Consider the following 15,495-nt stretch of genomic DNA (forward strand, 5'->3'; position numbering starts at 1 on the left):
GAGTTCAATACCGTGGATTCCAAAACGTTCTGTACGTATGTCAATCAATTGACGATACCAACAGACCATGTACTGGTGTCGTTTGATGCAGTTTCGCTATTCACAAACGTCACTAAGGAAGTTGTCATACACGACATTATCATGATGTGGGATCAGATCCGAGACAATACCACTATCAACCTGGACCTGTTCCTGGAAATAGTAGACTTTTGCATCGGTGCTAGCTTCTTCAGTTTCCGGCAAAAGTATTACCTCCAAACCTCTGGTACGGCAATGGGAAGCCCACTATCCCCAATATTAGCAGACATTGTCATGGAAAACTTGCTATCAAAAGCAATTGGGAGGGCGAACCTTTCTCCACAATTCATTCGAAAATACGTGGATGACTTGTTCCTAGTGTTGCACAAGGACCAAATAGATGCGGTTCTGGCGATTTTCAACTCGCTAAACCCAAAGATAGTATTCACAGCTGAAGTGGAAGTAAACAACCAACTTCCCTTCCTCGATCTGCTTGTGATTAGGCAAGAGGACAATAGCATAAAAACGGACTGGTATGCGAAACCAATTTCATCGGGCAGAATGTTGAACTACTTCTCGTTCCACCCGACTGACCAAAAGCTCGCAGTGGTAAACAACTTCATTGACCGAGTACGCAGTTTGAGCACCATCCGAACTAGAGAGCAGCAAGATCAGCTGATTCACCAACACCTCCGCAACAACGATTACCCTCACACTCTCATCAACCGACTATTGCGCCAACCTCGACGGATCGAAAATACAGACAGGCCCACTGTCTATCGGTCGATCCCGTATATCGATGGCCTCACACCTTCTATCAAAAAGATAATCACTAACAGCGGACTGCAGTTGGGAATATCTCACAGCAACAGGAACACAGTCGGAAACCTGTACAAAAGCGCTAAGGATCCCATACCTGTGCTTAACAAAAACAACGTGATATACAGAATTGACTGTAGAGACTGTCCCAGCGCATACATCGGAATGACTACCAACAAGTTGCGGACCCGCATGTATGGCCATCAAACCCACATCAACACTCTTGAAAACAAACTGGCAGAAGGTTACCAATACACCGATCCCGAAATACAGCTGTTACAAGAGAAATCGGCACTGATGAGCCACTGCATCAATCACCAACACCGTTTCAACATCCAACAACCATCCCTCGTCGATTCAACCTACAAGAGACAAGCTCTGCAAGTGTTGGAAATGTGCCATATTGCGACGACTTCCAACACGGTCAACCATCGGACAGACACCGATAATTTAAGCTGTGCGTACGCAAATCTGCTCTCAACGATCAAAACCCAAAGAGGAGCGAGAAATGCGTCGTCAACTACTAACCAAAATCGACAAAATACAAGAATTCTAACCACCCCACTAACACAAACAAATCCGACCAACCAAACACCACCAACTATAAACACCCCACAGTAACCCCAATCTGGCGAACAAGAACAGAAGTGTTCCCAAAGTGCCAAGTGTTGCGACTCGAACGGTTAAACGTACCACCCACCCACCATCTCAACCAGGGTGCTGGTTGGTCTAAGTATGATCGAAATTTGCTTCTCAAATCTCCTTTAATCAATAATTTCCTAATCACAGTGTTACAAGTGCGGTGCCCGAACCCAATGCAAACGGCATTCCACCGTGTGATCAACACGATCTTCACAAGTTGATTCATATCGAGTGAGTAATTAAACTAATCAAAAACGAACTATAAAAATTAAGAGCCCCCCCCCCCTCCCCTATTTTACACAATAAACAGGCCCTGATGAAGATCCCAACCATAGGATCGAAACGTAGGCAATGATTTAGAATAATCAACGCTTTTTCTGTGACTGAAAGCCGAAAACCTACCAAGTTTCCATAGATCCAGTCAGTCCCCGTAAGAAATTCTTTATAGAGTTCTTCGGAAAATTCCTTTAGTAACTCCCGAATGAATTTCTGGAGAAATTCCTGAAGGAATTCCTGGAGAAATTCCTGAAGTAATTTCAGGAAAGAATTCCTGTTGGAATTTCTGAAAGAATTATTGAAGGTATTCTGAAGGAAATTCCTGGAGGAATTCCAGTTGGAATTCCTGGAGGGATTCCAATAGGAATTCTTGGAGGAACTGATCGGGATTGATCACCGTGGAATTTTACTAATTTATGTGGGTTGGCTCTTTTCGGTGACATAAGAAAAAAGCAGCATAATTCGCGTTACGCGTTTCGGCTTACTACTCTTCAGCCCTCTTCAGACGCAACATGCTGAATGTGACCATCAGCTCGGTCTGTCACAGATAAACTGTTTATCTGTGACAGACCGAGCTGATGGTCACATTCAGCATGTTGCGTCTGAAGAGGGCTGAAGAGTAGTAAGCCGAAACGCGTAACGCGAATTATGCTGCTTTTTTCTTATGTCACCGAAAAGAGCCAACCCACATAAATTAGTATTCTTGGAGGAACACCAGTAAGAATTACTCCAGGAATTCCTTCAGGAATTTTTCCACGAATTTCTTCAGGAATTGCTCCAGGAATTCTTACAGGAATTTCTCCAGAAAGTGCTCCAGTAATTTCTCCCGGAATCCGTTCAGGAATTTCTCTAGGAATTCTTTCAGGAATTTCTCCAGTAATACTTTCAGGAATTTCTCCAGGAATCATTTCATGAGTTCTTCCAGGAATATCTCCAGGAATTCCGTCATAGTTTTTGAATGAATTTCTGTAGGAATTTCTGAAAAAAAAATCCTCGAGGAATTTCTGATGGAATTCCTGGATGAATTTCTGAATGAAATCCAAGAAGAATTTCTGTATGAACTCCTGGGAAAATTTCTGTAGAAATTCTGGAGGAATTTCTGAAGAAATTTCTGGATGAAATTCCTGAAGGTATTCTGAAGGAAATTCCTGGAGGAATTCCAATAGGAATTCCTGGATAAATTCCAGTAGGACTTCCTGGAGGAATTCCAATGGGAATTCCTGGAGGAATTCCAGTAGGAATTCCTGGAGGAATTCCACTAGGAATTCTTGGAGAAATTCCTTGGTGAATTCCAGTAGCAATTCCTTGGTGAATTGCAGTAGGAATTCCTGGAGGAATTCCAGTAGGAATTCCTGGAGGAATTCCAGGAGGAATTTCCGGAAGAATCCCAGGAGGAATTTCCGGAGGAATTCTAGGAGGAATTTCCGGAGGAGTTCCAGGAGGAATTTCCGGAGGAGTTCCAGGATTAATTTCCGGAGGAATTCCTGGAAAAAAATCCTGAAGGAATACCTGGAGAATTGTCGGGAAGAATGTCTTGAGGAATTCCTGGAAGAATTGCTTGAGAAATACTGTAAGGAATTCCTGGAGATATTTCTGGTGGAATGCCGGGTGAAATTCCTGGATGAGTTCCTGGAAAAATTTCTGAAAGAATTAGTGGAGAAATTCCTGGAGAACTTCTGAATGAATTTCTGAATTAACTCCTGGTGAAATTTGTGAATGAGTTCTCTGGAGGAATTTCTATAGGAATTCCTGGAAGAATGTCTGATGGGATTCCTAAAGGAATTGCTGGAGGAAATTCTTAATGAATTTCTCGAGGAATTCCTGGAGAAACTTCTGAAGGAATTTTTGAAGAAATTCCTGAAAGAATTGCTGGAGTGATTTCAGGAGAAGTCCTGGAAGAATTCTTGGAGGAGTTCTGGGAGGAACTCCTTAAGGAGTTCCTGTAGAAGTTTCTGGAGAAATTCCTGGAGGAATTCCAGGAGTAATTTCAGGGGGAATTCTTGGAGGAATTCCAAGAGGAAGTCCTGGAAGAATTCCTGCAAGGCACTCTGGCGAAATTCCACTGCACAGACAAAGTCGATAAATCCCACACAAATTTTCGTACCGAAAATTTTGGGCTCCAATTTTCGTCACTCGTGCCGTTCCACACAGTGCAAAAAAGACGAAAATTTCCATCTGAAACGTGACCGGAATGGTGCCTGCTGCTGATGCATCTCACCCATTTGGTGGCATGAGCCATAATCCAAAGAATAATGGGGATACCCGATTTTCTTGGCTCTATAGCGCTATTCGACTTCGATTCGATAGGTTGCTCGGTCGGAGCAGAACAAAGTGTCGAAAATGAAACATTTGCAAAACGGAAATCCCACCACTACCGTCATCGGGGATGCACATCACGAAAGTTTAGATTCGTTTGAGAAGCATTTTTTGTTAGTTGTAGATTTGAGTTGTAGAGCGGAAACATAATTCATGGGCTCAGTGCAATCGATTACGGAGTGACAGATCCTGGAACTGAAATCCAAATTTTTGCAATGGAATCGCCCATCAATTTAGGGTTCTGGTTTATGATTGTTAGGTGATTTGCATTTATATCGTTATTGGTATTCTTGTTTTAATTTCTAATTAATGTTTCGGCTTTCTGACTACTTCCCCACTAGGAAACAGTCTTCTTCCTAGCTCAAGTAATACTTATATTCAAAACGGCTACACGAGGCTTTCAAAACCATCTTTAACCTCAAATAAAAGTTTTAATGCTTTTTAACTGTTCTCAATGCCTCTACAATACTTATTAGTCATCAATTTGTTACTTGGGAGCTTAGTGTTCTATTAGCACTTCCACAGCTATTAGAGGGTTAAATATAAACCATACCAACACCACGTTTTGATCGCCAGTATTTGTCTTATAGCCATGAAATGTCCAATCAGTTATGAAATGACATTATCCCAGGCATCTTTTCATACTAAAGTACCCTTGCTCCAGTGTGTCTCCAAAATCCAATTACAATGGCAACTGTAATTAAAACCATTGTTCTGCTTACTCCTCTCTTTGCTCTTCCATGACTAATCGTTTGTTTTAACTTCCGTTTTCATTCTGCTCTCTACATCCTTTACCCATACAGCTCGCCCAACTTCTACCCATGGAGGAAAACTTCCTGCTGCTGTTCCGATTCGATAACCCGCTGGAATCGAGCGTGGAATTCATGAAGGTAAGTAATTACACAGATTGGAAACTACGTTCCAGTGCCGCCGCCTGAATTGAAATCATCTTCTCGACATTTTATCGAGCTCAAAAGCGATTGCCATCAATTTCGGATTTCCCTGCTCCCCCCCTGTGGAGCGCGCTCCACACAAAGGCATCCGATTACCAATTGGGTACCTCCGCTCCAGGGTAGGATGATGGAAACCCGAACTTGCAATCATATCAGATTGAAGCCGTGGTCCGTGGTGGGAAAACTTTGACTCTTGACTTTACGGGGTTTTTTTTTCTTCTATTTATCTTCTCTGCTATCAAACTAGATCTGGAGGGAATACGACTCGGACAACAGTGGCTACATCGAGGCAGACGAACTGAAGGTAATTGATCGAAAACGATGAATATCGGTTGGGGTCTCGCTTCAGGTGGATGGTGGATGATGATATGGGAAAAAAGATAACGTTTCGAAAGTTTTTCTTTGTGGATTGTGATAAAGTTATCTAGTCAATGACTTCGTAAATCGTTGGGTTAGGTGAAATCATTACATAAAAGCAGGCAAAGTGAGTCACAACTCAATCAACAGTTTAAAGCCAATTAGATTAATTTATTGATTAAGGTATGGGTCATTCCACACCAAGTGTACACATCGCGTGTTATCGACCTTCACGGATTTTGACCAAATTTTGTTGGAATGTTTGTTTAAATGGAGGAAGAAAAAATCCAAGGTTCGATACCGATCGGATCACCCCTCGGCCCGTGGCAGCACCCCTCGTCTTTTCAAATACAAGAAAAATCCAAGTTTTTCCGTCCCTTCCTAAATTTATTGCTTTGAAACTATAGGGGATGGCCAAAATGTTTGGGATAGGCAACTTTTTTTCCTCTCACAAAAAAGTTCAACATCTTATAACTTTTCAAAGAGAGAATCAAAAAATCTCAAATTTTGACTGTTTGTCAACCTATTATATGTGCATCATTGGTACAAATTTGTGCTCGATTGATTAATATTTCGCAAAGTTAGAACCGTTCTGGTGGTAAAACACCTTTTTTTTAGACAACTCATTTTTGAGCTGTCATATCTCGGAAACCAGTAAACCGAATTGAGTGAAATTTTGAACGTACACTAACAATATGTAAATGCTTTTAAAACATAGGTACTTTTTAAACGTTGAAAAAGGTTATCATGGATTGACACTTTTTGGACTTTTCTCGAAAAAAAATATTTTTTTTACATCAGTGTCAATAAATGTAAGTGTTGATATCCAAAGATTTTCTACTTCTGTTCTCAAATTATCTCTAATCAGATATATTAGAGCCTATTTAGATTGAAGGAAGAACACATTTAATAATTTTTGTGTGGTATTGTAAACTTTACTTATTTTCCTCTATATGGGTAAAAAATTCAACCCGATATAACTTAATTCGCCGTGAGAAAATATTACATTTTATAACGTCGTATTAAGTATCAATATATTGTTGATAAACGTTAAAAAACAATCATTCAATTCGGTTTATTGGTTTCCGAGATATGACAGTTCAAAAAATAGTTGTCTAAAAAATAGTGTTTTACGCGAACGGTTCTATCTTCGCGAAAAATTAATCAATCGAGCCCAAATTTGTACCAATGATGCACACATAATAGGTTAACAAACAGTCAAAATTTGAGATTTTTTGATGCATTCTATGAAAAGTTACAGCATGTTGAATTTTTTTGTGGGAGAAAAAAAGTTGCCTATCTCAAACATTTTGGTCATACCCTGTATAACATATGAAGCGCCCTGTACCGTCCAGGGGCTCAACTAAACACTACACGGGATGTGATATCTTTTATTTCATAACAGTCCGACGATATCTTTTTAATAAACTATATTGAATTATAACAAACCATCACTTAACTTAAATTACAACGATTCACTTTTTCTTATATCACCTTTCTGTATCTCTACACCGAAGTTGAAAAAAACTGAACCGAACTGGATTTTTACTCTTACGTTGAAAAACTGAACTTTTACAAATACTGTCTTTTCTGGACCAAGATTGAACACTCTAGCGTTGAAACTGACCCTCTGTCTCACTGACTATCTTTGAACTCAACAACTTCGTTCTTCAACAACTCTAACGTCGAACTCTCCTCGATTACTCTGTTCTTCAACAACTGCCCCCGACTGAAGCCAAAACCTCCGTATTTATAGCCTAAATTTCCTAGCAATACCCGAAGAAGTCACGAAAATTCCTAACGTTGCCCAACCCATCTTGGGCGTGTCCAAAAACCTAAAAAAATGTAAATACTAAAACGTCCCAAAACCTTCTACCTTTCCTACTTGTCCACATCGTGTTTTACATCTTTCTCTTCTTGAAAAATCTCTTTTCTCTTGGGCGTATCCCAAGCCTAGCCGTGTCTTGGGCGTATCCCAAGCCCTACCAAAAATCCTAGTTCTGATAAAAAAAAACCTAATTTCCTAACCACGCCTGACTTGGGCGTGTTCGCAAAAACCCCTTCTAAGAATCTTTACCCGAAGGCCTACATCGTCTAGCCCCGCCTCACTTGGGCATCTTCAATACTTGGGCGTGTCATATCGTCATCTTCACCATCATCCTCATCGTCATCATCGTCATCATCATCATCATCATCATCATCATCATCATCATCATCATCATCATCATTCTTAGCGCCATCATCTTTCGGACTTGGCACCCAATTCTTCAAAACAAAGCAACCGCCTTGTTATTCAAATGTACCCTTGCTTGTGCACAATGACCCCTAGCCGGGCTCGGCCGCGGATGTTCGTTGAAATTATACCCCACATTCTTTTACTCGAAGTCAAAACAAAATCGAGTACAAAACAATTCCGGCGCCCCTATGCCGCCAGTACGATTTCGATTTTCAACATTCCTTTTATGGTTCACCTGGGTTCAAAAAACGAACCAAGTGAAAACAATCTAGGCTACCTGAAACCGCGCCTTGATTTCAAAACAAAAACAATTTTGGCTACCTAAAGCCATATGCGGCCAATACGGCGCCTTGATTTTCGCAACATTCTAGCGCGATCGATAGGGTATCCGTTCCATGGCATTCCTATCGACGGCCCACCGAGCGTAATCAGAGCTGCACCAAACCAACCGGACCCAACATATACGATCATGGAAAACAAAACAAACGCATCGCTGCGCGGTCGCTGCCCCGCGAAACCAGGACACCGTACGGATGTTGTTTTAGTCAACGTCCAGTACGACATTTTAGATCAAAAACAAAACCTTTACAGGTTTACAATTGAGCCTTGGAATCGGTCGCCGACAATCAAACCCAGCGACCATTGACCCACCAAGCATATTGTGGATTTACCGGCTCGACTCCCGTGTTTGAACACGATCGCACCCGGCCATCACCGGGTGCGATGATGGGTCATAAAAACAAAGTCAGTAACGAATGGTATGTTTCCCGTTGCTTCCAATTTACAGCGCGTGAAGTGGGTAGAACCTACCTAGAGCGTAGCTGTTGGTGAAAAATTGAAATAAAAACATACCCAAGCAGCTACTCCAACGGGAGTGTGTGGGGGGGGAAATGCATCTTTTTCTTTCACAGTTGAATTGACTTAGAATATCGGAAGGCGTGGGAATATTTAGGCGTTGCATGCCCTCCCACTTAGCGGAGTTTGAACGTGTATAAAATCACGTTCAAATGTAAGGATGTGGGTAAAATGTATCCCCAAAACTTCATTTAGATGATGACGTTAACGATGATCGTTAATTTTCTAAACTGAAACTGCTAAACTAATCTTTATCTTCCCAGTAAGTGTCTTACAATATTTTTCCACTACAGTTGATTGATCTGAATATCCCAAAGAAACTTTAAATTTTGTATTAGCCTTCTTACATTCTTCCTCAAGAGATTGACTTCATTGGTACTTGCTGCTGCTCCTCTTGATTCGTCGTAGGGGTTGTTCGTCTACCATTGATTTCTACCTCTTCTTGTTAAATGTCCAGATCAATTGGTTAGTTTCAGGTCTCAGATGAATGGTATCGTTGCTTCTCTGTTGTACTGGTTTGTCTTGAAGATGATGTAGTTGATTCAGTTGATGTCGTCTCCTGTGGGAACGTGACCATGAAGCTTTGGTATCCGGATATTACCTCGGTTGAATCGTATTTCCCTGCTTGGAATTCCCGCGCTGTCGTTTGCAGACAGAAGAATTAGTTTTACTGTTGCTTTCTGTTGTTTCTCGAAATAGTGTCATAAGTTGCCTTCCGAACTGGATTGTTTATCATTGTCATTTACGGTGTTATGGTTGATTACTTATCGCCCGCCTTCTGAATTTTGTTGGTATTGGATCAATCTCAATAGTGATGCGAATATTGTTGTCTTTGACCTGGTGCAAATTGTGGAACTGTTGCACATTCTTTAAAGAGTTTGTAATTAGTTGGCTTAAATTCCAAACCTTTTGATGATGTCGAAATGTTGCTTTCCGGGTTATGGTTACTGTTAATTGTTGTTGTAAGAAGCACGGAGTAAGTGCTTTCTCAATGGTGAATGTAATGCGGTTGGTGAACATTACATTATGTCGGTTAATTTGGGAAACTTTGAAGACGTCCTTCTCTCATCATATGTCTGTATGAATTGTTGTTGTTGTTGTTGTTTTTGTTGTTGTTGTTTTGTTGTTGTTGTAGTTTTTCCCGATGCTCTGCATTGTGTTGGTTCATATTAGCAGATTCGCAGATGTACAATAATATTTGTCTCGATGTGCCACCCGAGTTGACCTTGAATCGTCTCCGGTGAAAAATTATGTTCGCTGAATCCTCTCCTCCGCCATACCAGCACCTTTGACCTTCAACTTTCCATCCGATCTGTTATTTCTCGTCTTCGTACCAATTTGACTGTGGTACGTTTTCATAGAGGTACCGTTGAACTGCTCCTCTGGTTGCTCTCGCCGGATGTTGCCTTCTCGTCTTGTCCTCCCGCGTCATCTCTCGAGGAAGTTATGTTTAGATTTTATCAAAATAATTTATTCAAACATGACATTAAATTCCATCGAAAAAGATCGTTAATAACATCGTTGTTTTCTTTTGTTTCTTGCTCAATATACTCATTTAATTACATTTTTTTTTTCAATTTCTCATAGGACCACAAAATTAACCCATTTGATGATGACTCTTGTAATAGATTTTTTTATTGCATTTATAATATTGTGAGGTAGATCCTCTGGAATTTTACTGAGATGCAATTACCGAATAATTCAATTGCAAACTTCAGATTTTTGAATAAAAGTTGGGGCTGGCTTAAATTGAATAAATTCATTGTTTTCTGTTTACTGTTGTTTACCTGTGCGGAATAAAAAGTGTCTTAGTTATCGCTCAGCTTCTGAGACGCGCGGACGTATATTTTTCTCGATTTGCGCTCATCACAAGTCAAGCGTCTAGCTTCGGTGGTTTATTTTTTTCTCTCGCCGTGCCGCGTTACACGCTGGAGTGTTTCGCGATGAGGCGTGAAAACACCTTTCGAATAGATTATTCGTGCTTCCCGTTGAAGCCATCTTTCGAGAAGGTGCACGGCTTCTGCCGATCAGTGCTTGGGCTGAAGAAAGAAGACGTAGTGCGACTACAGTGCCACAAAGGCGAACAATGTGCGTTCGTCAAGGTCAGCGACCTGGCGCTCGCACAAAAAATAGTGGACGAACATGACGAACGCCATGAAGTGGAGTTGAATGGGAAGAAGCACAAGCTTCGGATAACCATGGAAGATGGTAGTGTAGAAGTGAAGGTCCACGACCTGCCTGAAAATGTGTCCGAGGAGAAGATCGTCGATTTTCTGTGCGCGTTCGGTGACGTGATTTCGATTCGTGAGCTAACGTGGGGAGAGGGCTACGAGTTCGCCGGTGTTCCACTCGGCATATGGTCGGCCCGCATGCTGGTGCAGCGAAACATCGACTCGTGGGTCAACATCGATGGACAGCAGGCGTTCATCGTCTATAAGGGGCAGCTGCAGTCGTGCAAACACTGCAAAGAACAGGCACACACTGGCATATCTTGTGTGCAAAACAAGAAACTGCTGGTGCAGAAGAGCTACGCAAACGTAGCGAAACAAGGGGGGCCACGACCACCACCGAAAAAATCAGCTGGTAAACCACCGATCTCAAAACCGAATGGCTCAAAGCCCTCCGGTCCACCACGAGCAACGCTCGACGCCTTTCCCGAATTGCCGAAGCCATCGAGTCAGACCGAACCGTCTACATCGGCTTCTCAATCCGACAGCCTTTCGACAAGGATTGATTTAACGGCATCTCCCCGACCGCAAGCCACACGCACGAATGTTTCGACGACATTACTCCGAGCACCACAAAGTGTAGAGTCACCCAAACCCACCGTTGTTCTGGTTGACCACTTTAAAAAGCCGACTTACGTTACCCGATCGCAAAGTAAGAGCGGCAATGGAAACGAAACCGACGAGTCATCTACATCCACGAGTAGCAAACGTAGCACGCGCGGTCGACCGCCCGGCAAAAAGCCCCGCCGGGAAGATGAAGACGACGAACAGGATGAAGACATCTTTTCCAATGGCTCTCTCGTCCTATAATATCTCGTCGATCAACATCGGCACCATCTCCAGCCCCACGAAACTTAACGCGCTTCGCAACTTCATCAGCAGCCAAAGCCTCGATATTGTGTGTTTGCAAGAAGTGGAAAACGACCAGCTCTCCTTGCCTGGCTTCGTCGTATACACCAATGTAGACCACACGAAAAGAGGAACGGCCGTTGCAGTGAAAGATCACATACAGGTCTCTCACGTTGAGAAGAGCCTGGACAGCCGACTACTTGCGCTGAGAGTGCAGGACACGACAATCTGTAACGTCTACGCTCCCTCCGGTTCTGCACAGCGAGCAGTCCGAGAAGAGTTCTTCAATGGAACTCTTCCATACTACCTACGTCACCGTACGGCACACGTCATTCTCGCTGGCGATTTTAATTGCGTGCTACGAGCATGCGATTCATCTAGCCCGAACACGAGCCCGGCTCTAAAAAGAGCTGTGCAGCAACTACAGCTACATGATGTGTGGGAAAAGCTGTGTCCTCGAGATGCCGGTTTCACGTATATATGCCGCAATGCCCAATCACGCTTGGACCGCATTTACGTGAGCAGCGGATTGCGACAAAATCTACGTGTGGCAAACACTCACGTGTGTTCATTCACGGACCACAAAGCGCTAACCGTTCGTCTCTGCCTCCCCCAACTTGGACACGAGCCTGGGCGCGGCTTCTGGTCTCTGCGGCCTCATCTTTTAACAGACGAGAACGTTGCGGAGTTCCAGTATAAATGGCAATATTGGACCCGCCAACGTAGGTACTACCCCTCCTGGATCGAGTGGTGGCTCACATATGCCAAACCCAGAATTAAAAGTTTTTTTAAGTGGAAATCTCGCCGTTTTCGATGAATTTCACGATCAGCACCAGCGACTCTATGCTGAGCTACGGATGGCATACGATGGGTATTATCAACATCCAGAGATGCTGCCTACAATTAACCGGCTAAAAGGAGAGATGTTGGCATTACAGAGACGCTTCTCGTACACGTTCATGCGCGCCAATGAAACCCATGTCGCGGGCGAGCCGATGTCAATCTTCCACCTAGGGGAAAGGCGACGAAAAAAGACCATCATAACACAGCTGAGGACTGGAGATGACGAAACCATCAACGAACCGCAAGCGATAGAGGCTAATCTGCTGAATTTTTTTTCGAGTCTATACACGGAAGAAGCGGCAGAAAACAACGGAGACGATTTTGCCTGCGATCGCGTCATACCACCGAACGACCCCGTAAATGAAGCGTGTACCAATGAGATCACCACGGCAGAAATTCTGGCTGCTATCAGAGCAAGCGCCCCAAAACGATCCCCCGGCTGTGATGGTATCCCACGAGAATTCTACCTTCGCATGTTCGACGTTATCCATCGAGAGCTGAATCTCTTGCTGAACGAAGCACTCGCCGGCAACCTCCCCCCAGCGTTTGTGGAGGGGATTATTGTGCTGGTGAGGAAGAAAGGTGGTGATAACACCGCACGATCGTATCGACCCATTTCGCTGCTCAACAGCGACTACAAGCTGTTCTCGCGCATTCTGAAAACCAGACTGGAGTGTGTGATGAGAGCCCACGGTGTTTTGAGCGAAGGACAGAAATGTTCAAACTCAGAGCGCAATATCTTCCAGGCCACTCTCGCTCTGAAAGATCGTATCGCAAGTCTCCGTCATCACCGGCGCGCTGGTAAGCTGATCAGCTTCGATCTGGAAAACGCGTTCGATCGGGTTCGGCACTCTTTCCTCTTCGGGACCATGTGCTCGCTCGGCTTCAACCACGAACTCGTCGCTCTGCTATCTCGTATCGCCAGCCGGTCCACCTCTCGACTGCTCATCAATGGGCACCTCTCTCGGTCGTTTGAAATCAAACGCTCCGTCCGACAAGGGGACCCGTTGTCCATGCACCTCTTTGTGCTCTACCTCCACCCCCTGGTGCGTCGGCTCGAGCAAGCATGTGGAAACGATCTTCTGGTTGCGTATGCGGACGACATCAGCGTCATCGTAACGTCGACAGCGCAAATCGAGGAGATTAATGACGTGTTCACCCGTTTCGGTACAGCCGCCGGTGCAAAATTGAATTTGCAGAAAACGGTTGCGATCAACGTTGGTTTTTGCGAAGGCAATGCAATCATCGCCCCGTGGCTGCAGACTGCCGATACAGTCAAAATTTTGGGCGTCGTCTTTGCAAACTCGATACGGCTCATGACGACTTTGAACTGGAATGCGTTGGTGGGAAAGTTTGCCCAACAAATGTGGCTTCAATCTATGCGTTCCTTGACACTTCATCAGAAGGTAATCATGTTGAATACTTTCGGCACTGCCAAACTATGGTACCTTTCGTCGGTGATACCACCCCTCGGTATACACACGGCAAAAATCACAGCGACGATGGGCAAATTTCTCTGGAGAGGAATAGCTGCTCGCGTTCCGATGATGCAGCTGGCGCGCAAGAGGGAACATGGAGGTTTAAACCTGCACCTGCCTGCGTTGAAGTGCCCATCCCTGGCGATCAACAGGCACATTCGTGAGATCGATTCCCTTCCTTTTTATAGATCCCTTCTTTTCCATGCAAATCCCCGTCCGGCAACTCCAATAGATCATCCTGATATTAAACTAATCCTTTCTAAATTATCCCACATTCCCCTCCAATTCCAAGAAAACCCCTCCGCCGATCGAATTCACCAGTTTTTTGTGGAGCAAACCGAGGTACCCAAGGTGGAACGAAACAGTCCGGCGACCGACTGGCCACGTGCATGGCTGAACATTCACAACAGACAACTTTCCTCGGCGGAACGAACACAACTCTATCTACTCATCAATGAGAAGGTCGAGCACCGAAAATTGCTCTTCGTAATGCAGCGAGTGGCAGACGAAAATTGTTCACACTGCGGAACCCACATCGAAACACTCCAGCACAAGTTTTGCGAATGCGCTCGTGTAGGCCCGGCGTGGACGGTCCTGCAGCGAAGATTGACTGGCATAACGAATGGATGGAGACGGCTGACATTCGATGACCTCATAAAACCATCTTTGGGAGGAATACAAAAAGTGAACCGAGTGAAGATTTTGAAGTTGTTGGTGAAATATATCTGCCATGTTAATGAAAATAACGATAGGATTGATATTAATGCCTTAAGCTTTCATTTAGATCTGGATTTTTGAAATTGTAAATAGCTATAGAACAAATTGACAAATACACATAAACTTTTTTATTATAAAAAAATTATTGCTTTTCCTTTACGCATCTCCTGTCTGCACCTTCCGGTTCCGTGGGTAAAGCTTGCGGTTGAGATTTTGCTACAAAATCACTCCTCCTTTCCCCCTTTTGAAGGCTTTGCTACGGTTGGTTGATGAGGGATCTACTTCTGTAATAAAATACTATGTATTATGGTTATTCTAAAAAAAAACTAAAACGAGATGATATAAAAAGAAAAAAATATATATAATTATTAAAAGATTGTATTATATTTGTACCTTAATTCAAGCATTTTCATACACTTTTCGCCATTCTCGTTTGTATAATATTTCCCTTATACTCCATATTGTTTCTCTTTGTTAGTTTGCCGTTTTGTTAATTCGCGTTTTTGTCACAAGTCCTTTTCTTTCGTTTAATTTTCACATTTACCTTTTCTTAACCGTCGTAGGATACCTATTCGTCTTATGCTAAGGTTTTGATGGATGTCCATTCAAAATTGTTGTGCATTGTGACGTCAATTCTTCGTACGTTGGTCATGCCTAAGGTCATGTAAATTCGTTCAGTAAAATGTCATTTAGTTTTCAGTTTAATTATCTTTCCTTTGAGTTTCCCTTTTTCTGTGTTTTTTTTTTGTCTTGTTATAGATCTTCCATTATATTCGACATATTTCATATTATTCCATCTTTACTTAGTTACATCCCAATTTACCCTTTCAGCTCTTCGGTACATCCAAGTCGTTTTTGCGTTAAATCAACGCCGAAATGATGGACGCATTTTGTTATAATTTAGCTGT

General features: G+C 43.1%; 2 protein-coding genes across 7 annotated transcripts in view; both read left to right on the forward strand.

The window, feature by feature from the left end:
* Positions 1–15,495, forward strand: part of LOC109433516 (calbindin-32) — a 268,476-nt gene that overhangs the window by 163,639 nt on the left and 89,342 nt on the right. For all 5 annotated transcript variants that reach the window (XM_062856383.1, XM_062856382.1, XM_062856381.1 and 2 more), the window contains 2 exons: positions 4,875–4,961; positions 5,272–5,328. In XM_062856383.1, coding sequence (XP_062712367.1) covers positions 4,875–4,961; positions 5,272–5,328 — 144 coding nt within the window. The remainder of the gene's footprint in view (positions 1–4,874; positions 4,962–5,271; positions 5,329–15,495) is intronic.
* LOC134292045 (uncharacterized) lies at positions 54–1,911 on the forward strand. Of its 2 annotated transcripts, XM_062860710.1 has the most exons (3): positions 54–1,570; positions 1,627–1,710; positions 1,790–1,911. In XM_062860710.1, the coding sequence occupies exon 1, from the start codon at positions 142–144 to the stop codon at positions 1,456–1,458; it is 1,317 nt and encodes a 438-aa protein (XP_062716694.1). In that variant the 5' UTR covers positions 54–141; the 3' UTR covers positions 1,459–1,570; positions 1,627–1,710; positions 1,790–1,911. The 2 variants fall into 2 exon arrangements, with proteins under 2 accessions (XP_062716694.1, XP_062716693.1); XM_062860709.1 differs by having other exon boundaries at positions 54–1,710.

Source organism: Aedes albopictus, chromosome 3, assembly GCF_035046485.1.
Source record: "Aedes albopictus strain Foshan chromosome 3, AalbF5, whole genome shotgun sequence".
NCBI classification, from domain to species: domain Eukaryota; kingdom Metazoa; phylum Arthropoda; class Insecta; order Diptera; family Culicidae; genus Aedes; species Aedes albopictus.